Genomic DNA, 23,309 nt, shown 5'->3' with positions numbered 1-23,309 from the left:
GGTCCCCTAATACTGTATCTGAAGTCTCTTTTATATAGACCTTAGTGGTCTTCTAATACTGTATCTGAAGTCTCTTTTATATAGACCTTAGTGGTCCCCTAATACTGTATCTGAAGTCTCTTTTATATAGGCCTTAGTGGTCCCCTAATACTGTATCTGAAGTCTCTTTTATATAGACCTTAGTGGTCCCCTAATACTGTATCTGAAGTCTCTTTTATATAGACCTTAGTGGTCCCCTAATACTGTATCTGAAATCTCTTTTATATAGACCTTAGTGGTCCCCTAATACTGTATCTGAAGTCTCTTTTATATAGACCTTAGTGGTCCCCTAATACTGTATCTGAAGTCTCTTTTATATAGACCTTAGTGGTCCCCTAATACTGTATCTGAAATCTCTTTTATATAGACCTTAGTGGTCCCCTAATACTGTATCTGAAGTCTCTTTTATATAGACCTTAGTGGTCCCCTAATACTGTATCTGAAGTCTCTTTTATATAGACCTTAGTGGTCCCCTAATACTGTATCTGAAGTCTCTTTTATATAGACCTTAGTGGTCCCCTAATACTGTATCTGAAATCTCTTTTATATAGACCTTAGTGGTCCCCTAATACTGTATCTGAAGTCTCTTTTATATAGACCTTAGTGGTCCCCTAATACTGTATCTGAAGTCTCTTTTATATAGACCTTAGTGGTCCCCTAATACTGTATCTGAAGTCTCTTTTATATAGACCTTAGTGGTCCCCTAATACTGTATCTGAAGTCTCTTTTATTAGACCTTAGTGGTTCCCTAATACTGTATCTGAAGTCTCTTTTATATAGACCTTAGTGGTCCCCTAATACTGTATCTGAAGTCTCTTTTATATAGACCTTAGTGATCCCCTAATACTGTATCTGAAGTCTCTTTTATATAGACCTTAGTGGTCCCCTAATACTGTATCTGAAGTCTCTTTTATATAGACCTTAGTGGTCCCCTAATACTGTATCTGAAGTCTCTTTTATATAGACCTTAGTGGTCCCCTAATACTGTATCTGAAGTCTCTTTTATATAGACCTTAGTGGTCCCCTAATACTGTATCTGAAGTCTCTTTTATATAGACCTTAGTGGTCCCCTAATACTGTATCTGAAGTCTCTTTTATTAGACCTTAGTGGTTCCCTAATACTGTATCTGAAGTCTCTTTTATATAGACCTTAGTGGTCCCCTAATACTGTATCTGAAGTCTCTTTTATATAGACCTTAGTGGTCCCCTAATACTGTATCTGAAGTCTCTTTTATATAGACCTTAGTGGTCCCCTAAGACTGTATCTGAAGTCTCTTTTATATAGACCTTAGTGGTCCCCTAATACTGTATCTGAAGTCTCTTTTATATAGACCTTAGTGGTCCCCTAATACTGTATCTGAAGTCTCTTTTATTAGACCTTAGTGGTTCCCTAATACTGTATCTGAAGTCTCTTTTATATAGACCTTAGTGGTCCCCTAATACTGTATCTGAAGTCTCTTTTATATAGACCTTAGTGGTCCCCTAATACTGTATCTGAAGTCTCTTTTATATAGACCTTAGGGGTCCCCTAATACTGTATCTGAAGTCTCTTTTATATAGACCTTAGTGGTCCCCTAATACTGTATCTGAAGTCTCTTTTATATAGACCTTAGTGGTCCCCTAATACTGTATCTGAAGTCTCTTTTATATAGACCTTAGTGGTCCCCTAATACTGTATCTGAAGTCTCTTTCCTGAAATTCAGCCTTGGTGCAGAATTACAGCCACTAGAGCCAGTCCCACAATGATCTTTCCTTAGGATGTGCCATTTCTGTGTCAGTAGCTATTGAGAAGGAGAGGGGGGGGGCAAGGTGGAGGGCGGGGGGGGGGTGGGCTTGACCAACTGCCACTTTGCTCGTTTGAAAGCCATGATGTCTCTCTCTCTCTCATGGGTGGGCCAAATTCTCTGGGAGGGCAAAGCAGAGAAAGGGGAGGTAACCTTTCCCCTTACTGTATGACCTCATAAGAAGAAGATTCCTGATTGGCCCATCTGAGCTTTCATTTTCTCAAAGTCAGAGCAGGATACCCAGGGCTCAGTTTACACCTTTCACCATTTCTAGCCACTGGGGGACCATAGGCAGGCTGGGGGAACTCATATTAATGTTAAAAAACCTCATAAAGTGACATTTTCATGCCATGGGACATTTAAACTTGAAATAATTTTGGTGGTACCTATTGTTACTGTTGTGATTTATTGTTGTTGTATGCTTTCTATGTGACCTTGTTATATGGCCAAGTCTTATTATTGCAAAAGAGGTTTTAATCTCAATGTGGTTTCCTAGAAAAATAAAGGTTATATACTGCATATTATGACATAGTTATAAAAAACAAGGGACTGATTTGAGCGTCCTGCTCTGCATAATCACACAATAATGACACAAAGGTGGAAAGTCCAAGTATCAAGTCTCTGCTGTTTGATCGTGTCAAACAGAGAATTTCAACCATTGACTTGTCTTCTGTTAATAAAGGCATTTGAAGAAGCCAAACCTGTTGTGAGATGGTTCAACACGCAGCAAATGGTGTACGGAGGCTTTGGATCAACTCAGGTAACATAGACCGCTCTCTCCATCTTATTATTCTGCAGCTTATGTTAGCCCATATCCTATTTTTCTTCTAAATGTTGTTCCCGTCCTTCACTCTTTCTCTCTCTCTAGGCTACTATAATGGTGTACCAGGCTATAGCGGAGTACTGGACTAGTGCTAAAGAACCAGAGTATAATCTGACTGTGGATATCCTGTTGCCGGGCAGGTCAAAGCCTGAAAAGTTCAACTTCAACAGGGACAACCACTACACCACCAGAACATCTAAAGTGAGAAAACACCCAAACACATAGTAGCTCATTAATATCATCATTCCTGATGTTCTTTGTCTGTTTCTTCTGCTGATCCCTGACTGTGTGTGTGTGTTTGTGTCTGTGTGTGTGTCTCTGTGTGTGTGTGTCTCTCTGTGTGTGTCTGTGTGTGTGTGTGTGTGTCTGTGTGTGTGTGTCCCATAGATCAATGATATAAACCAGAATGTGACGGTAAAAGCCGAGGGTACAGGAGAAGCAACGGTGAAAGTAAGTTAAAGTTATTATTGTTCTGAGTTTTATCCTCAGTTGATTATTAAAGTGTCTCTTTTTTTAATCTCATTAGAGATCAAATATTTGTGGTATCTTGTTTGGATTATATTTTTAAAACAGATGTCTATGAGTTCATCACATATAAAGATGCACTTGTATCTGTCTGCCAGATGGTGTCTCTGTATTACGCTCTGCCTAAAGAAAAGGAAAGTGACTGTCAGAAGTTTAACTTATCAGTGCAGCTCCTGCCAGGTAATTTAGTCTTTCTGTCTCTTTCTTCATTCATCGTTATGTGTTATGGTTATGTGTTTAGGCACAAACAACATAAGGTACCTTACCTTATGAGAAACAAATAAACAAAATACTTAATTACTATTTACTAGTGCTGTCAGTGAAACGCGTTATTAACGGCATACATTTTTTATCACAAGATTAACGTTCTTTTTGGCCTAGCAAACTTAGTAGTTTTTTTAATATATTGTTACAACAACTAGTAACATTAGAAAAACACCACACCGGATCTAGCTAGACCAGAAACTAAACAACAGGCGTGCCGCACACACTTGTTTGGGCTTGCAGCCGGCCGGCCAAAGAGTAGTAGTAGGCTAATGAAAAACAGTCTAAAAAAGAAGAGATTTAATGTGCCAGGTTATAGCAAAAAATGCTAATTTCCACCCGCAGTCCCTGGACAGGTTGATGTTATACTTACAAAAGTTCTTAAAATATATACAGAATAATACATGAAAGCATTACTTTACTCACATCATAAAAACACTCTCCACTAAGCTAATGGCCGAGCACACAGCTAATGGCCAAGCACACATCTGATGGCCAAGCACACAGCTAATGGCCAAGCACACATCTGATGGCCAAGCACACAGCTAATGGCCAAGCACACATCTGATGGCCAAGCACACAGCTAATGGCCAAGCACACAGCTGATGGCCAAGCACACATCTGATGGCCAAGCACACAGCTGATGGCCAAGCACACAGCTAATGGCCAAGCACACATCTGATAGCCAAGCACACAGCTGATGGCCAAGCACACAGCTGATGGCCAAGCACACAGCTAATGGCCAAGCACACATCTGATAGCCAAGCACACAGCTGATGGCCAAGCACACAGCTGATGGCCAAGCACACAGCTAATGGCCAAGCACACAGCTGATGGCCAAGCACACAGCTGATGACCGAGCACACAGCTAATGGCCAACCACACATCTGATGGCCAAGCACACAGCTGATGACCGAGCTCACAGCTGATGACCGAGCACACAGCTAATGGCCAAGCACACAGCTGATGGCCAAGCACACAGCTGATGGCCAAGCACACAGCTAATGGCCAACCACACATCTGATGGCCAAGCACACAGCTGATGACCGAGCTCACAGCTGATGACCGAGCACACAGCTGATGGGCAAGCACACAGCTGATGCGAATTCTCCGCCCCTTCGTCAAAGCCAGGCGACAAAAGCACAAAGCAAGCTGATCCACTTTTCCATGTTGATTAGAGCATTAAAATGAGAAACAATAATTGGACTAAAAGAAATCAAGGGACATTTAGAATAGATAAATTAACTGCGATTAATTGCGAGCTAACTGACATTAATGCGATTAATCGCAATGAATTATTTTAATCGTTTGACAGCACTAATATATACATTATTTTGCTCCTGCAGAGAAAATGGATGAGGACGAGAAAATATACAAGCTGAAAATAGAGTTTTTGTGAGTATAATCAAGAAGTCATGACTGAACAAATGTAGAATTTTGAATTCTTAAAGGATTTTAGCTTTTTTTATCTCCATCTTTTCTATGCTGTTATTTAATTATTCCATTCATGCTGTGTACAGGTATAAGGACAAAGAGAGGGATGCATCCATGTCAATCCTGGATATTGGTTTGCCAACTGGCTTCACCGTTAACACAGCTGACCTGGACTTAGTAAGAAAATACCAATACATTATACACAATACATATATAAAACACATCATTTATCCACATCCACATACAGTTCAGTCAGTGTTTGTGGTTGGGAGGAACATGTTTCAGAAAGTTATCTGACTCTGTTTGTGTGTGTATGTGTGTGTGTGTGCGCAGTTGTCTAAAGGACGAGCCCACATATTTCCAAAATATGAGATGAACAAAGTCCTGTCAGAAAGAGGCTCACTCATCATCTACCTGGACAAGGTGAGACATCACTGTTTCCTTCCTCTGGACTTTATCTCTCTGCCTTGTTCCTCCTGTCATTATCTCCATCTCCCATTGGTCCACAGGTTCCTCACACACACACAGAGGAGATCACTTTTAGGATCCATCAGGAGATGAAAGTGGGATTCACACAACCAGCTGCTGTGTCTATCTATGAATACTATAACCGTGAGTCTCAGAGAAACTTTGACCACATATAATGCCTCCATGTGCATTGCTGCCAATAGATGTCATAGTATTTTCTGAAATCTTTCTTTCCCATTGCAGAAATACATTGTGTCAAATTCTACCATCCAGAGAGGAAAGCTGGAGAGCTACAGCGTCTCTGTACAAGTGACACATGCAGATGTGCAGAAGGTAACCAGGATGATGTCAAACTGATCTAATCTGTTGTCTGTAAACATAAATTGGTTATATCTGAAATTCTTGAACAAACACCTAAACCCAACATTAACATGGTGCCTCATAGAGATAAAGCATTGATCCATCAGGTGGGGCTTATCATCCTGCATCGTCTGTAAACTGCAGCAATTTATTATTATACCTCAATAAAGTTGGGGGACTTAAGGCCAAGAGAAGATTAAACAAGATTAAGAGTCTACAGTCATGCTAGTGGCTCTTAGAGGCTGTACCAGTGGTGTAGTCTACGTGATACACAGGTATACGCAGTATACCCACTAAGAAATCTCCAGGATTTCCATATACCCACTTAAAAATGCCCAATGACACGCAAAAACATACTTTCCATTATATTTTTGATGTATTTTGAATTGTCATCTGTGTTTTTCTTCCTCACATAGGCTAAATAAAGGTATTTTCACCGTAAATTGGTGCATAAAAGTGTATCTGAATACAGGAAATGAAGTCGTTAATGCTCAAAACTTCAATGGGGGAGGACACCCAGACCCTCCAATATGAAAGGGATATTCTAGCCATTGACTGTAAATATTAATGGACAAAGCATCCGGTTCGGCAAAGTGCTGCAAGGGCGGAAGTGCCTTAAACCTGTATTATATCTGAATTCCTGCAGGGAGAGACTCCTTAAACCTGCATTTTCTCTGAATTCCAGCAGGGGGCGACACATACTGTTGCAAAAGGAGTTCGGTCTATGAGAAAGTGATCCACTTCTCACTTGATTTATTACCTCAGTAAACATTTTTCATAATGAGTTTATTCTCAGAACACAGAATGATGTAATTTTTTAGAATTAAAATCACATTGATTTTAAAACCAGCAATAAAGCAGGGGTGTTTTAGGGTGTGGCTATGATGTACAGCAGCACGTTTGGGCTAAATGCAAATATGCTCAAAATGACAATGCTGATATGCTGTCACATCTTAGTTGGAAACAACTCGGACACAACGTTCATGGGCTTGGGTAGGGTTAGGCTTGATGTTTTTTGGGCCTGATCTAACCTTTATTTCAGAGCTACAGAGGACAATGTATAAGTATTTTCTCAGGCTGCGTAGTACTACTTGAGATGGTACGGTATACTGTATCTCCAATAGAGTGTCTTTTTAAGATCTGGTGAAGGAGATGGCTTAGAATGAAATTGTTTTTAGTAAAATATCAGATTGTAAATTGTAAAATAATCATCACAATGTTCCACCAAGGCAACAAGCACCTGCAGGATCAAGTATTGTCGGAGCAGCGGGCTAGCTAAAGAATAACTCATTATAATACTTAAAAACAACTCACTAACATACTTAAATTGTGTATCAGATACAGTTGCACTCACGCATCAACCCATCCACACTAGAGGATGGATAGCCAACCCGAGCCCAACGGTACCCGACCTGGGTTTGGACAGATATTTAAAAATTATGTTTGTGTTTGGGTCAGGCTCGGTCACATCAGCCCAACCAAGGCATTGAACACTTTAAATTTAAAAAAAGCGTATTAGGTTGGTTAGCCGATGGGACTGTTTCACTTGACGCAAAGGTTCAATTTGATTTAATTAAAATAAATCTAAAATATTACCCTAACATCCATCTTCCTTTGTGCGAAATATTTGTTCATGTAGCTGTGACAATGAAACACACGCATATTAGGCTACTTGTGCGCGCCTGTGTTAACTTGAGTTCATCTGTTGACATTTCCGAATGACTTCCTACAGTTGCATAATAAAAGCCATCCATCCATCTTCGTCCGCTTATCCGGTGTCGGGTCGCGGGGGGAGCATCTCCAGCAGGGGACCCCAAACTTCCCTCTCCCGAGCAACATTAACCAGCTCCGACTGGGGGATCCCGAGGCGTTCCCAGGCCAGGTTGGAGATATAATCCCTCCACCTAGTCCTGGGTCTTCCCCGAGGCCTCCTCCCAGCTGGACGTGCCTGGAACACCTCCCTAGGGAGGCGCCCAGGGGGCATCCTTACCAGATGCCCGAACCACCTCAACTGGCTCCTTTCGACGCAAAGGAGCAGCGGCTCTACTCCGAGCTCCTCACGGATGACTGAGCTTCTCACCCTATCTCTAAGGGAGACGCCAGCCACCCTCCTGAGGAAACCCATTTCGGCCGCTTTCGGTCATGACCCAGCCTTCATGACCATAGGTGAGGGTAGGAACGAAAACTGACCGGTAGATCGACATTTTTGCCTTCTGGCTCAGCTCTCTTTTCGTCACAACGGTGCGATAGATTGAATGTAATACCGCACCCGCTGCGCCGACTCTCCGACCAATCTCCCGCTCCATTGTCCCCTCACTCGCGAACAAAACCCCAAGGTACTTGAAGTCCTTCACTTGGGGTAAGGACTCATTCCCTACCTGGAGAAGGCATTCCATCTGTTTCCTGCTGAGAACCATGGCCTCAGATTTAGAGGTGCTGATCCTCATCCCAACTCCTTCACTCTCGGTTGCAAACCGATCCAGTGAGTGCTGAAGGACACAGGCCAATGATGCCATCAGGACCACATCATCTGCAAAGAGCAGCGATGAGATCCCCAGCCCACCGAACTGCAACCCCTCCCCACCCCGACTACGCCTCGATATCCTGTCCATAAATATTACAAAAGCTTTCAACACAAACAAATAGAAAAAAATATATATTTTAACTGTGTCAGGCTCAGGTCGGGCTCAGACAGAAATATCTTAATGTCTGTCGGACTCGGATTGGGGTCGGACAGAAAGATGCGGCCCTATCGGCACTCTAATCCACACACATACACATTTTTTTTGGTCAGTTGTGTATTTACGTAGTGCCTATTGTGTATTTCCAGAGAACTGCAGTATGCAGAACAAGGAGAAAATCACCAATGATGAGCGAACAGCTAAGATCTGTGAGAGTGAACAGACCAGCATAATAGATTATGGTAAGAGTGTGAATGGATTGTATTCATGAAGCACTTTTATCCCAAAAAAATTTTGTATGTTAGTGTGAGTAAGTGACCTTACAATCTGCTAACAACTTGTCTGTCCTCAGCGTACAAAGTGAGACTGGAAGGTTTTGAAGAACATTTGTCCACTGACATTTACAAAGGGAAGGTACTGGAAGTCATCAAAGAAGGTATTTATCTTTGAACTGCCTGAAATGTACAAGACACTGATGTTTTTCCAAGCTCCCTTAAAGGTGATAGTGACATAACAATTTCTTTCTGAAATGGTTTGGGCACATTGAATCTCAGGGCGTTTTCACACCTACCTCATGCAAAATTGCAGGTGAGAAAGGTGCCTCGGAGTCAGTAGGAGAGAGCAGCAGTCAGTAGGAGAGAGCAGCAGTCAGTAGGAGAGAGCAGCAGTCAGTAGGAGAGAGTAGCAGTCAGTAGGAGAGAGTAGCAGTCAGTAGGAGAGAGCAGCAGTCAGTAGGAGAGTAGCAGTCAGTAGGAGAGAGTAGCAGTCAGTAGGGAGAGAGCAGCAGTCAGTAGGAGAGAGCAGCAGTCAGTAGGAGAGAGTAGCAGTCAGTAGGAGAGAGTAGCAGTCAGTAGGAGAGAGCAGCAGTCAGTAGGAGAGAGTAGCAGTCAGTAGGAGAGAGTAGCAGTCAGTAGGAGAGAGCAGCAGTCAGTAGGAGAGAGTAGCAGTCAGTAGGAGAGAGTAGCAGTCAGTAGGAGAGAGCAGCAGTCAGTAGGGGAGAGCAGCAGTCAGTAGGGAGAGAGCAGCAGTCAGTAGGGAGAGCAGCAGTCAGTAGGAGAGAGCAGCAGTCAGTAGGAGAGAGCAGCAGTTAGTAGGAGAGAGTAACAGTTAGCTGGAAAATCTCTGACACAGACAGGATAGGGGACGCCCGTCTACAAACCAATCAATATATATATATATATATATATATATATATATATATATATATATATATATATATATATATATATATATATGTATATATATATATATATATATATATATATATATATATATATATATATATATATATATATATATATATATATATATATATATATATATATATATATATATATATATATATATATATATGTATAAGTATGTGATGGCAGGCAGGACGTAGTTTTGTCACGTATAGATGCAGTCTGAAATCAAAACTTACCAGATCAAATGTTACAATGTAACAAAAACATGAACCTTGGTCAGACTCAGTGGTGTTTCCAATCAGACAGAAAAATGATTGTTCAAAATGAACTTAAATGCTTTCTTGCAGAGAGTTAGATGAGAATGAAGCTACCTCTAGCAGCCAGCTAAGTTAGCTTGCATTGTCAGGCAACCAGTGGACACTCCAGAGGTTATTGGTCCTGGCCAAGAAATTGACCAGTTGACCCCCTTATGAAATGCAAATTGTCGGGCACCCATATATAGAGGATTACTCGTCGACGCAGCGGCCCCGGGTATGACTCCATCCTGCGGTCCTTTGCTGCATGTCATTCCCCTTCTCTCTCTCCCCTTTCATCTCTTCAGCTGACCTTTATAAATAAAGGCCTAAAATGCCGAAAAAAATTATCTTAAAAAAAAAAAAAGAATAAATATATTGCAAATTGTCATTTTGTTGTACAGATTAAACAAACAAAACTAGAAGTGCTGGTAGGTGGATTTTGTTCTTTGTGCAGAGCCAGGCTAGCCGTTTTCCCCTGTTTTCAGTCTTCGTGCTAAGCTAAGTTGCATGTAAGCTACGCAGTCATAAGAGTGGTTTTATTAGAGGTATCAATCTAACTCTCAGCAAGAAGGCAAATAAGTATTTCCCCAAATGTCCAACTATTTCTTTAAGCATGAGTTCAGTGGGAATATGAGAGTACAACACAATGTTTTATACTACACCGTTAGCTATGCATTTAATCCTTACCTTTTCTCTGTTCTCCTATACTTGAATTACAGGAAGTACTGATGTGGGTCCTCTGAATAAACAGCGCACATTCCTCCGTTATCCCTACTGCAGAGAGTCTTTAGTGCTGGAGACGGGCAAAACCTACCTTATCATGGGCTCGTCCAAAGATATTCACAGAGATGACCATCAATTGTAAGTTTGTTCTTTGTGTGAATGTTTGTGGAGTTTGCATTCAACATTTTCTATTAGTAAATCAAAGCCTTTCTAGTACTCAAGTGTGTGTTACTGTCACTATTGATAGTTATTGTGGGAAGAGGTGAAGAGGATTTTAACCCTTATGTTGTCTTCCCGTCGATTGTGCAACTTTTGGTTTTTTGGGGTCAAAATTTAAAAATCTTTTGTAACAGTTTTGTATCTTTTTTTTTTTTTTCAGTTTTTGCAACCGTTTTCTTACTTCCCCGACGTTTTTGTAGATTTTTTTCTGCACTTTTTGTTTATGGTTTCGTAGGTTTTTTTCAACGTTCTTTTATCATTTTTCTTTTTTCAAATGCTATAATATTGAATAAAAGACCCAAATTCAATGAAAGAAGTGAAGTGATCATTTATTTTTTTGTGAAAAACGTTGTATGGAACCATCCACATTATTTTTTGGACAATTTGGTTGAAAGAAACACAAATTTTTTATGTAGAAACTTTGTGAAAATGGGTCAGATTGGACATAAGGGTTAATGTTGTGTAACAGTGTTACAGATGTGTATTTTTCACTGTGCTTTCCTCTCCTCAGGTATCAGTATGTGCTTGGAGAGAGAACCTGGATCGAGTACTGGCCCACAGAAGCTGAGTGTCAAACTGAGGAACACAGAATCACTTGTTTGGGCTTGGAGGAGATGGTTCAACAGTACGAGATCTTTGGGTGTCAGCAGTAGTGAAACTCCATTGTCCATTTAAAATAGTTTTTTAATTTGCATCATTCTTATTATGTAAAACATTCCCTGCTATGGGATATGATGGCTCACAATGTTCCACTGTATTGATTAAAATGTAATGGTCTTAAAGGTGCAGTAGGAAAGACATAAAACTACCTTTCTGTCATATTTGCTGAAACTGACCCTATGTTCAAGTAGAACTACATGAAGCAGGTCATTTAAAAATAAATCCAGATCCTCTGGCACCACCTATAGCCTGGAGTGGGATTTGCATTAGCTCCCATCAGGGCGGGGGGGGGGGGGAGGGGTTTCAGCGGAAAGTGGGGGAGGGACTGAGAAGTAAAGGTAAAGGTACTTTATTGTCACATACACATAAATGTAGCGAAATTCATTCTCTGCATTTAACCCATCCCTCAAGGGAGCAGTGGGCAGCCATTTACAGCGCCCAGGGACCAACTCCAGATCTGAGCCAGTGCCTTGCTCAAGGGCACTGACTGGAGAACCTAGTACATGTTTTTGATGGTGGGGGAAACCCACACAAACATGGGGAGAACATGCAAACTCCACACCGAAAGGCCCGGAAAGACCTGGATTCGAAACCAAAACTTTCTTGCGGTGAGGGCACAGTGTTAACCATAGGGCCACCATGCTGCCAAGTTGTTGATGTTCAAATGTTTTGGCTAAGTCCTGGATCTTCACAATCCTACCTACGGCACCTTTAATGAGCATTGTCTTTGTTTGAAAAATAGACACTGATTACTGTTATTTTGGTTGTGATTCAGGATATATACGCTCATGTAGATCAATTAACGATACCTGCAGCAGTAATAAAGCTGACATTTTAAGCTATTGTAAAACCACTGTCAAAAACAAAAGTGGGCGACAGGATAGCTCACCTGGTAGAGAGGGTGCCCATGTATAGAGGTTCAGTCCTTGATGCAGCCGCCCTGGGTTTGACTCCTCCTTGTGGCCCTTTCCTGCATGTCACCTCCCCCCCCCCTCCTCTTTCATGTCTTCAGCTGTCCTATAGAATTAAATGCCCACACAATAAAATCTTTAAAAATAAAACTGTGTAACTGAAATGCTGTGGTTTTATTAGCTGGTTTAGCAAAGAAATCACTTGAAAAAAGTCTTCATGATGATCCCGATCTCTTGCAGGTTTCATTGCTTTGTGCAATGGACCTTTTTCACAGCAGACATGTTGACTTGTCATAGTAGGAAAAGCACAGATGAAATAATAATGATAATCTTAACGATGGCTCAATTCCATCAAGTGTTCCAGTAAGATATTTCAGTGAGTCAGCATGCCCAATACCAGGACCTCTCCTAAGTGGAATGCAGCCATCAGTAATGGTTTAATACCAGGGTCTCTCCTAAGTGGAATGCAGCCATCAGTAATGGTTTAATACCAGGACCTCTCCTAAGTGGAATGCAGCCATCAGTAATGGTTTAATACCAGGGTCTCTCCTAAGTGGAATGCAGCCATCAGTAATGGTTTAATACCAGGACCTCTCCTAAGTGGAATGCAGCCATCAGTAATGGTTTAATACCAGGGTCTCTCCTAAGTGGAATGCAGCCATCATTAATGGTTTAATACCAGGGTCTCTCCTAAGTGGAGTGCAGCCATCATTAATGGTTTAATACCAGGGTCTCTCCTAAGTGGAATGCAGCCATCATTAATGGTTTAATACCAGGGTCTCTCCTAAGTGGAATGCAGCCATCAGTAATGGTTTAATACCAGGACTTCTCCTAAGTGGAATGCAGCCATCCGTAATGGTTTAATACCAGGGTCTCTCCTAAGTGGAATGCAGCCATCATTAATGGTTTAATACCAGGGTCTCTCCTAAGTGGAGTGCAGCCATCATTAATGGTTTAGTACCAGGGTCTCTCCTAAGTGGAATGCAGCCATCAGTAATGGTTTAATACCAGGACCTCTCCTAAGTGGAATGCAGCCATCATTAATGGTTTAATACCAGGGTCTCTCCTAAGTGGAGTGCAGCCATCAGTAACAGTGGTGGAGGAAGTAGTGAATCTCAGTACTTAAGTAAAAGTACAAATAACCAGAAATATATTTACTTTACTAAAAGTACTTTACTTTGAAAAGTTTGCCAACTTTTCTTTTGGGTGAACAGTGTCACAGCTTTTTGTCAATCGGATGTATTTCAATCAGGAGAGACGTCGTTTGCAGATATGCAAAGATATTTATTGTACAACTGTATGATATTGAATGTACAAAGTCTTTTGGAGATTGGACTCCATCGAAATAATCTTCTTAAAAGGGGTAGGGAATAGGAACATAACCCCCCGATGGAGCCCAGACATTCAGGCGCTTTGCCTGAAACGACAGCTGACAGCACAAGAAGAGAAGAGATTTAAAGCAGAGTTGTAAGGCTGTGATTGGCCCTTGAATCTCGTGGCCGAGTCTGATTGGTTTAACTGACACGTCACTTCTTGAACAGCTGATTTGATTTCAGAATGAGTAGTGATTGTGGTAATGACGTCTTCCTGAAAGAATTTACGCTGAGCTTCACTTGTGTCTTTAATATTTGCTTATAAGAAAGGGCACTCGACAACGACAGCCTTAGTTCAGATGACGGATGATGGGTTGCATGAAATTGACGATAGAAAATTAGTTGGTATGGTAATGTTAGATCTAAGTGCAGCATTTGATTTAATTGATTATGATCTATTATTGAAAAAATTAAGTTCTTATGGATTTGAAAATTGTGCAATCCAATGGATCTATAGTTATCTTACTAATAGGGAGTTTACTGTACTGTTTAATGGTAGTTATTCTGAGACAAAGGTTCTGCGTTGTGGGGTGCCTCAAGGGAGTTGTCTTGGACCACTGTTATTTTCTATTTTCATTAATGATTTGTCTTTTATTTTGGGGTGTGCCAGTATTGCCCTTTATGCTGATGACTTGACTATTTTTGTGTCTGATCATGACTCTACCAGCCTTAATACTGTATTAAATAATGAACTAAAATTAATTGAAAAGTGGAACAGAGAAAATAAGTTAATTATTAATATTGCGAAGAGTAAATGTGTGATGTTGGGATCTAATCATCTTTTAAAAGATTCCCCTGCTTTGAACTTGTCAGTTGGTGGTTTGATCATTGAACAAGTGGCTGAGGCTAAATTGCTCGGCGTGATTGTGGACAGCAGGTTGACATGGAACGCTCAGATGAAATTAATATTGAATAAAATGGGCAGGAGTATGGCTGTAGTTCGCCATTGCAGGAAATCCATACCGATTCGCATACGGAAAATTCTGGTGGAATCAATAGTTTTGTGTCATCTGGACTATTGTTCCATCATCTGGGCTGCAACTACAGAGAATAATTTAAACAGATTACAGATTGCACAAAATAAAGCTTCTCTGCTTGTCCTTAACTGTTCTTTTAGAACAAGTATTAGGGACATGCACAATCAGTTAACATGGTTTCATGTAAGAAGCAGAATTAATTATCTTATTAAATTCTTAAAAAATATAATTATTACAAAAGTACCAGAAATTATTTATAAAAGATTTACTTTTTTCAGTGACATTCATACTCATTCCACGCGCCAATAAAGTGAAGGGCGTTTCTTGTTACCCGTCTGTCGAACAGATCAACTTCAAAGAACATCATGTTATAGAGCAATGGTGGCATGGAACTTGCTCCCGTTATTTTTGGTTTCAGAGAGGCACAATATTAGTTTTTCCAAAAGATTGAGACTGTATTTATTTACTTTGGAGTAACTGTAATTATGTTTTTAATAATGACTGCATAATGAGCTACGGCAATGGGAATGTGATTTTTATTTTATATTATACCTAGAGAGTGGTAATATTTTGTACATGTAAGAGCTTATATATTGTTACGTGGTTATGTTGTTTGTGTTGTGTGTTAGTTATATGATTTAGAAGATGTTATGTGCACTTCTGTATTTGTCTTCATTGTCTTCATTGTTGTACAGCTTTGATGTTAATATTTTGGTAAAAATTAAGACCCTAGGAAGAATAGCTGCTGCTTAATGGAGTAGCTTATGGGGATCTAAATAAAAGAAAGAAAGAAAGAAAGTACAACAATGAAAACCCTACTTAAGTAAAAGTAAAAATTACCTGATTTTAAATATACTTTAAGTATTAAAAGTAAAAGTACTTTCATAACGATAAAAAAAACAGTATGGGCTGTGGCATTTTAATTAAGTTAGTTTTAGGTTAATGTAATAGTGCTTACCATCTGTGGCCCAGTTTACATTCTGACTTACAATTCTGGTTATCTATCAGGGTGATCTGCAGAGTTAAATATCATTAGCAAAACCAACAAAGAAGACTGGGTATATCTTTAAAATATTTATTTAACTATAACACAGACATTTCATGTTAATTGCAGTACATTAACCATTTTAACATTCTAACAATAACATTGTTAATTACCATATGTTTAGGGCTGTAAAAAAAACTTTTGTTTCAGTGTATAAGTTCTAATTTGACATGAATATGTCATCAGGAACATGTATTCTCTGCTTATAGTGCTTATAGTCCATATATTTCATTCTTCACACAACTCTATTTCAAGTCTCCATCAAGTATAAAACTTAACCTAAACTTAACATCATCAGAATTTCAACTCTGTTTCTCTCCATCAAGTCTCAAAAGACAAAATAAAACAACCTGTGAATATTTGGAGCACTTTTTAAAAACTTCACATCACCAGTATTTTTTGTTGAGCTTCAAAAGGAGTTGGTTTTCAAAGTTTTCTGAACCTAGTCTGCCTCTTTTGGGGGTAAAAATTTGCCCTGCTGAGCTGAAGAGTCTCTCACAGGCTGAAGAAGCAGGCAACGGAGAATTACCTTAAAGTGTAAAGTACAGTGTAGGATTCTCGTAGGGTACAGATTTGGTCATTGGCAAATTATCAAAGATGTTTTCTCAATATTAATAAAGTTATGAATATGGTTATTAATAACTGTATCAAATCGACAAACAATCGAAACGGGGCACCACCCCGCAAGTCATGGACCAATAATCAAACTGTGGAACATTCTCATTTCTGTGGGAATCCTTTAAAATGGAAATAAGGGATTGGGTGAATCCAAGCACGGACCTGATCGACCAGAAATTATTACAACAAGTACACAAATAATCACAAGCAACTGCTAATTAAGTATAATAAGATTTATTAACGTCACAATTATCAGTAGCTAATCAATAATCCTTCAATAATAAACTTATATACCAGTTTACAATATCACAACCAACAACAAAGCAAAAACAAAACAACGCAGCATGGACACGTCTGTGTCTGTGTGAATGTGTGTGTGGGAGAGAGTGAGTGAAAAGGGAGGGGGCGGTGTCGATCGTAGTTCTAACACATGAAACAACTCCAAAAATGGCTACTCCTGTGAGCTGCACAAACTATTTAGCCTCAAGAGGGCGGTAGTGGTGCTGGGTGCACGGCCGGGCTGAAGAAGCCGGGGGTTGCTAGGCAACGCGCACGCTTTGCCGGTATGGTAGCTAGTTCCTGTGTTAGCTCTGTACGAACGTAAGCCAATTCCACGTGTGAAACTAGCCTACAGCGTTAGCTCGGGAGCTACGCGGCTAGCCTGTGTCGTGTGTGTGTGTGTGTGTGTTAGTAAGAGGAGAAAGAGAAGAAGAGTAAAGAAAAGAGGCACTTTGATCTTAGTTATCGATAATGACCCAGTTCCCCTCAGCCACTCAGGTCTGGCCTAACGTGTAGTTTAGGACAGACTGAGACTTTTGTTTTTGCTGAGGAAAACGTCACTATAACCACTCCAGTAGCTAATCAGCTGATTTTCGCGATTCTATCGCAGGCAGTAACTAAACTCCTGAAAGGAGTGATTTAAGCAGGTAGCGATTACAGTTATACCAAGCTACTTAATACGACATAAATCAAAGGTATAATTGATCAATTATTACATTCACAGCACAGATTAGTAATCACATATGGACCAGTACATGATTAAATCAGATCACATCAATGGCAACAATGGTAGCGAACCCTTTGCTCATTAATAACAAAACAAAACGCACTAGTTCTAATATCTGCCCAGAACTGTGTAAGCCTCTTACTGTGTGCGTTGTTTGTCAGTTAAAACTCTTGCCAGAGTTTAACGATCCGTTTCGTCCCAAAGCAGAGGGGACGAGACGTAATCCAGGTCGACCAAACAAGAAACAGAACGCCGTCCTTTTCTTGAATCCAGGCTGATTAAACCCGCTGCAGATGAGGGAATACTTTGTCCAATATTTCCTCGGATCACCTTTGTATATCAGATCGATATAAAGTTGTCACGCTCAAAACTCGACCAGCGAGGTGATGCTGGCTAGATAGTCCGGACTAGTGCCTCCTTTCAGCAACCGGGGGTTACTGTGAAAGCAAAGAAACACAAACACGGACAGCTTTTATCCTTCCTCCACCTCCTAGTGGCGTGGTGGTGCATTCAAGGACCCGACGACCAATGGGAGAACTGCAACCTGGTCACAGGTGTGAAGCAGTTCTTTGTCTCACCACCAGTCTGCCTTGCCGTCCTCATGTTTGAATGCACTTTCTCCATCTTGTGAAGTGGCGGCTTGTAGGAGTTTGGTGAAACTGGCTTTGGGATTCACATGTAGGCCAAGATCCTTTGTCTTGCCTCCACTGTGTCTCACCAGTCAACTCAATCTGAGCCAAATCACTGTTTAACCAGCTTCTTGGTCCCCAACAGTCCCCCTTTTTGCTCTGAAGAGCGGTTGGTCCCCGGTCTTTGGAGCAAACCAAGGACCATACAGTTCATGGGAGGAAAGGTTAAACTGACATCAACATAGTCCATGCCTTCCTGGGAATGAGAAGTAGTTCACAAGTTCATAATGTTCATATGTTGACTGAGGCTACAGTGTGTGGGCAGACAATTGAGGCAGTTGTCTGGGCAGACAAAATTCTAACTGTAGCTAAACACCAAATGTTTAAACAAGACACGCTACGTAAGCAATGAATTATCCCCTGTACATTCATTGTAGTTATTTCAATATGACATTAACCCAAAATATAGTGAAACAAAAACAACAAAAATGAAGGAAGATAGGAAAGGAAAGTGAAGTAGTTAGGGGTTAACAGGTTCACTCCAGAAAAGAATACCAGTGTATGTACATGTGACTGTGTGCATGTACATGTGGACTGGTGCATGTATGTTTTACTGTCAAAACAAATACTCAATGCAGACTCTAGTCTGTATACATTCGGTCTTCTGGTGCGTAGGTAAATAAAATTGAGTCCTATCTCTCATTCTTATGAGCTACATAATTTTGAATTGCACTGCCAAGACTATACGTCAGATGTACCTGTGAAGATCGCACAATATGGTTAGTAGCAGATTTATGGGTCTACAACAAGGCTTGAGTTTGTTGACCGAAGAGATTCCTTCTCTACCGATGCTTCGCATGAAATCTCTCGCTACTAGCACCTGGTTGTGTTTTCTGTGACACCTGACAGTCTAAAGCACGCACTGGGTTCTTGAGGAGCAGAATGGAACTAACAGTAAATGGTATCCTGAAAAGAATTTTACTACTGAAGCTCTGAGGTAGTTTGACTACTATTTGAGAAGTTTTAGGATGGAAGTGCATGTCAACAGAGTGAGGTGAGGCATGCAGCTATCCCTATGACTCAACTGGTTTAAGTCTTATCCTCTTGGGGGAAGCCTCCCTCCCCCTTTCCAGGTGCAGAAGCTGCTCTTCTCCTGGGAGTGAGGATCGCATGTGGAGTTGGTCTGACTGAACGTGGAGTTCAGTAGGACCGTGGATGTCACGGCTGTGCAGTGGGGTGCTGAAAGGCACTCAACCCACATGGTGAGGCTGCACGTGACGATGAGGAGGTACTGGGTACCTCGCCCAGTTCTGGTAACTGGGCCTATCAAGTTTACCTGGAAGTGGGGCCATAAATGTATGACCCCCTTTCCCTGGAGTACAGAGAAGGCGCCTGCTCCAGCCACCTTGAAGAGAGTCTGCAGGGACTCCGAAGAAAGGCAGTGGTTTTGCTGTGCAAAAGCTGGAGGCGGGTCAGGTGGGCGCAAGTGATGGTGCAAGTCTGGCCTGACGGCAAGATTCTTTGGCCAAAGTGATATGGGCGCGTCTGTGGGCGTGGCGCCATAAAAGGGTGCACCTTTAACCATACAGGTGTGGCACGGTGCATCGCTGTTGTCCAGCGAGCAAAGGAAAGACCTGTGAGGGTTGGAAAAGTCAAGGCTGCCAGACTGCGGCTGTGTGCTCGCCGGCGGCAAAGAAAAGTCAGAGCCATGGTCAGGCTCTGGAAGAATCATGGCCATTTGCTCATGAATGATGGTGACTTGTCCGTCTGGGGCTGGCAGACTGCCTGCAGGATCAAGTGGCCTCAGGGTGTCGACCTGGGCCTGACTGTGTCCCCGATGGCTGTCAGTTGGTTGTGACCGCTGCCCAAGTCTTCTGTGTCACTTACACAGATGAGACCAGGATGCACCAGAGTCATCCTCTGGGGTGTGATATCGACCAAAACAGGTTTTGTGATGGGCGGTTATCAGGCAGGTAGCTGGGAATGCTACCACTGAATGCTACGGCTAGTACTGGTGTACTGAAGGGAAGCATTGTTTTAACGACTTCTGCAGAAGTGTTAGAAGGTGTCTGACTTACTCTGGAGACGCAGTCCAGCAGGGCTAGGGTGCTCACACCCCATTTTTCCCCTGCTGCGGTATCTGTACCGTGGGCGTTGCCCTTGTGGGCAGTGTCTCCCCAGGACATCAGGGGAGGGATTTGTGAGGTGCTAGGCGTCGTGGTTTCAGGGAGCACTCTGGGCTCCTTTAAGTTACCTCCCTGGTCTAGTTCTGCTGATGACGAATCAGTTTCAGGCCCCTTTGAGGAGTCTGACAGTTCTGCTGGACACAGACCTTGTTTTGGGGAGCGACGCGTGTCGACCGAGTCATCGGGAGCTCCCTTCCCCTTTCGTGGGGGTGGAGTCCAGACAGAGTGTGGCTTTGAGCTACACAAAGTATCCATTGCAGTGGGTGAAAGTTTTGATCCACTTTTACCGCACAAGGTTTAGAGGTTTTCTTCCTCTTTAACGAGTGGAGAAGTTATGGTTTCTTCAGGAAGTGGGATGTTGCAATCAGAAATTAGCTGGGGTGTCTCCTTGCGGAGTGGAGCATCTGTTTCCAGCAAACGGCCCGATAGAGGCTCTTGATAACTCTCACCTATGACCAGCTCTGACACCTCCCTACTGGAGTTCACTAGGCTGCTAGCCGTGGTCTCTGAGTAGACCGAAGTGACTGGGGGCTCCAAGGGGAGCCAAGTAGGTTCATCCAGGTCGGCTGGACCGTTGGATGTAGTAGGAGGGTCAGGCTCAGGGTCAAAGGCAGCATCACATGATTCTTGGACGTGTGAAGGTGTCAGCATACTTACCCGTTCCGTTGGGTCACACCGGTCACTCTGTCGTAGTTGGAGAGTCTCAGGCAGCCAAGGCTCGATCAGATAATGTCTCTGGAGCCGGTGGGGTCGTTCAGAACAGGAGAATCATAGTCACTCAGTGGAGGACGGCTCCTCCCCTTTGGCAGTGGGGATGGAGTCTGATCAAAGCGGGATGGCGAGCTTTGTGGCTCGCGCCGTTTGTCAGTGGACGGAACTCTGATTCTACCTGTGTTCCTCTGATGTTGCAAGACATTCCTCGCCCTTTTGGCAGGGGGGTGGTGATCTCTCCTCCGGGAAGGTGAGGAAGAGGGTTTTCTCCGCCGAGGTAGCGGAGATGAACAAGATCGGTCTCTCCAAGTAGGAGGACGAGAAGAAGAGGAACAAGAACGGTCTCTTCTCTGGGAAGAAGACAAGTGGGTTTTTCGCCGAGTTGGCGGAGAGAAACTGTGTCTCTGACTGTGAGGAGACCAAGGAGGAGGAGAATAGAACGCTGTTCTTTGCTTGGCACGCCGGAGCTGTGCTGAGAGGTCCTCACGGCTCTCCTCTAACTGGGAGACCTCATCACGCCTGGCTTGGACTTTCTGTCTAAGCCAGGCTGTTTTGCGCTGCTCAGCTTCATAGCTGTCTTGCAGCAGCGCGAGCTGTGCTTGGAGGACAGCGCGTTGCCGATGGGTTCGGCTCTGATAGATGAGCACCAATTGGCCAAGCAAGCCTTGTATGCAAGCTTTTAGCATCCAAGACGGCTGTGCCCTGTAAGCTAATAGTTCCTGGAGTATTTCATCGCATGTAGTTTCATAACCATCACGGTTATTCTCTTCAGAGTCTAGGATGAGACAAGCGACCACATTCTGCAGGACTGTGTCGGTCGGCTCTTTGGAAGCTTTTGCCTCCAGCCTCTGGTACTCAAAGCGACTCATTTTACCTCTAGTAAAGAGATTGCTACCAGGGCTCAATTCCTTTGTGGTGACAAAGGAAAAATTTACTGTGAACAAGTTGATTCAAGGAGCAGGTGAAAGACTTAACCTGTAGTTCCTTTAGTTTTAAGTGTTGACTGCTAATTAAGCTTATTACTACCATTTATTACCAACCCAATTCTATCAGGTGGTCACAGAAGTCGCACCACCTCAGGTGAGTAATAGCTGTTACTGTCAAAAATCTGAGTGTTAGTATCAATAACTTTAAGATCGAGTAGAGCGTGAAAATCTTGACTGCTAACTAAGCTAATTACTACCATTTACCACCAACCCGATCGTGTCAGGTGGCCGTAGAGGCCCGGACACCTCAGTTGAGTAATAGCCGTTACTGTCAAGGGTTCAAGTAGAGCGTGAAAATGTTGTTGTCTACTAACCAATGTACACACTGAAAAATTCACAGACCACAACTGAATGTATGCTTGGCAGAAAAATTAATTTTCTCAAATAAATGAAATAAATAGATTTCTTTTTTTTTTTATATTTAAAATAAAAAAAAAGGTATGCACAATTATGCATACATGTTGCACTAAAGCTGGTATTCAACGCTCGCACGGGGCGTTAAATATGTTGCGGGAAAATTATAATTTTCAAAAATATTTTCAGAAATAATAATTTATTTCAAAAATTATGGATTATTATGTATAATTATTGTAACAACGCTGGTTCTAACAGGCTCACACGGCGCGTCAAAATGTAGGATTCTCGTAGGGTACAGATTTGATCATTGGTAAATTATCAAAGATGTTTTATCAATATTAATAAAGTTATGAATATGGTTATTAATAACTGTATCAAATCGACAAACCATCAAAACGGGGCACCACCCTGCAAGTCAGGGACCAATAATCAAACTGTGCAACAGTCTCATTCTGTGGTAATCCTTTAAAAAGGAAATAAAGGAAGGGGTGAATCCAAGCACGGACCTGATTAACCAGCAATTATTACAACAAGTACACAAATAATCACAAGCAACTGCTAATTAAGTATAATAAGATTTATTAACGTTCACAATTATCAGTAGCTAATCAATAATCCTTCAATAATAAACTTATATACCCTTTTATAATATCACAACCAAAAACAAAGCAAAAACAAAGCAATGCAGCATGGACACGTCTGTGTCTGTGTGAGTGTGTGTGTGGGAGAGAGTGAGTGAAAAGGGAGGGGGCGGTGTCGATCGTAGTTCTAACACATAAAACAAACTCCCAAAATGGCTACTCCTGTGAGCTGCACAGACTATTTAGCCTCAAGAGGGCGGTAGTGGTGCTGGGTGCACGGGCAGGGCTGAAGAAGCCGGGGGTTGCTAGGCAACGCGCACACTTAGCCGGTATGGTAGCTAGTTCCTGTGTTAGCTCTGTACGAACATAAGCAGATTCCACGTGTGAAGCTAGCCTACAGCGTTAGCTCGGGAGCTACGCGGTCGTGTGTGTGCGTGTGTGTGTGTGTTTGTTAGTAAGAGGAGAA

The 23,309-nt window shown here is 42.0% G+C and overlaps 1 protein-coding gene across 1 annotated transcript in view; it reads left to right on the top strand.

Annotated features, from left to right (window-relative positions):
• Positions 1–11,729, top strand: part of LOC114556706 (complement C3) — a 51,525-nt gene extending 39,796 nt beyond the window's left edge. The window contains exons 31-43 of the mRNA XM_028579743.1: positions 2,506–2,583; positions 2,692–2,847; positions 3,034–3,096; positions 3,270–3,351; positions 4,782–4,830; positions 4,956–5,046; positions 5,203–5,292; positions 5,379–5,481; positions 5,581–5,670; positions 8,528–8,620; positions 8,731–8,814; positions 10,581–10,722; positions 11,315–11,729. Coding sequence (XP_028435544.1) covers positions 2,506–2,583; positions 2,692–2,847; positions 3,034–3,096; positions 3,270–3,351; positions 4,782–4,830; positions 4,956–5,046; positions 5,203–5,292; positions 5,379–5,481; positions 5,581–5,670; positions 8,528–8,620; positions 8,731–8,814; positions 10,581–10,722; positions 11,315–11,456 — 1,263 coding nt within the window. The 3' untranslated portion in view covers positions 11,457–11,729. The remainder of the gene's footprint in view (positions 1–2,505; positions 2,584–2,691; positions 2,848–3,033; positions 3,097–3,269; positions 3,352–4,781; positions 4,831–4,955; positions 5,047–5,202; positions 5,293–5,378; positions 5,482–5,580; positions 5,671–8,527; positions 8,621–8,730; positions 8,815–10,580; positions 10,723–11,314) is intronic.
• The last annotated feature ends 11,580 nt before the right edge of the window (positions 11,730–23,309 follow it).

This window comes from Perca flavescens, chromosome 6 (genome assembly GCF_004354835.1).
Source record: "Perca flavescens isolate YP-PL-M2 chromosome 6, PFLA_1.0, whole genome shotgun sequence".
In the NCBI taxonomy this organism is placed as follows: domain Eukaryota; kingdom Metazoa; phylum Chordata; class Actinopteri; order Perciformes; family Percidae; genus Perca; species Perca flavescens.
The sequence above is the reverse complement of the archived record's forward strand: the minus strand, read 5'-3'. Positions and strand labels throughout refer to the sequence as shown.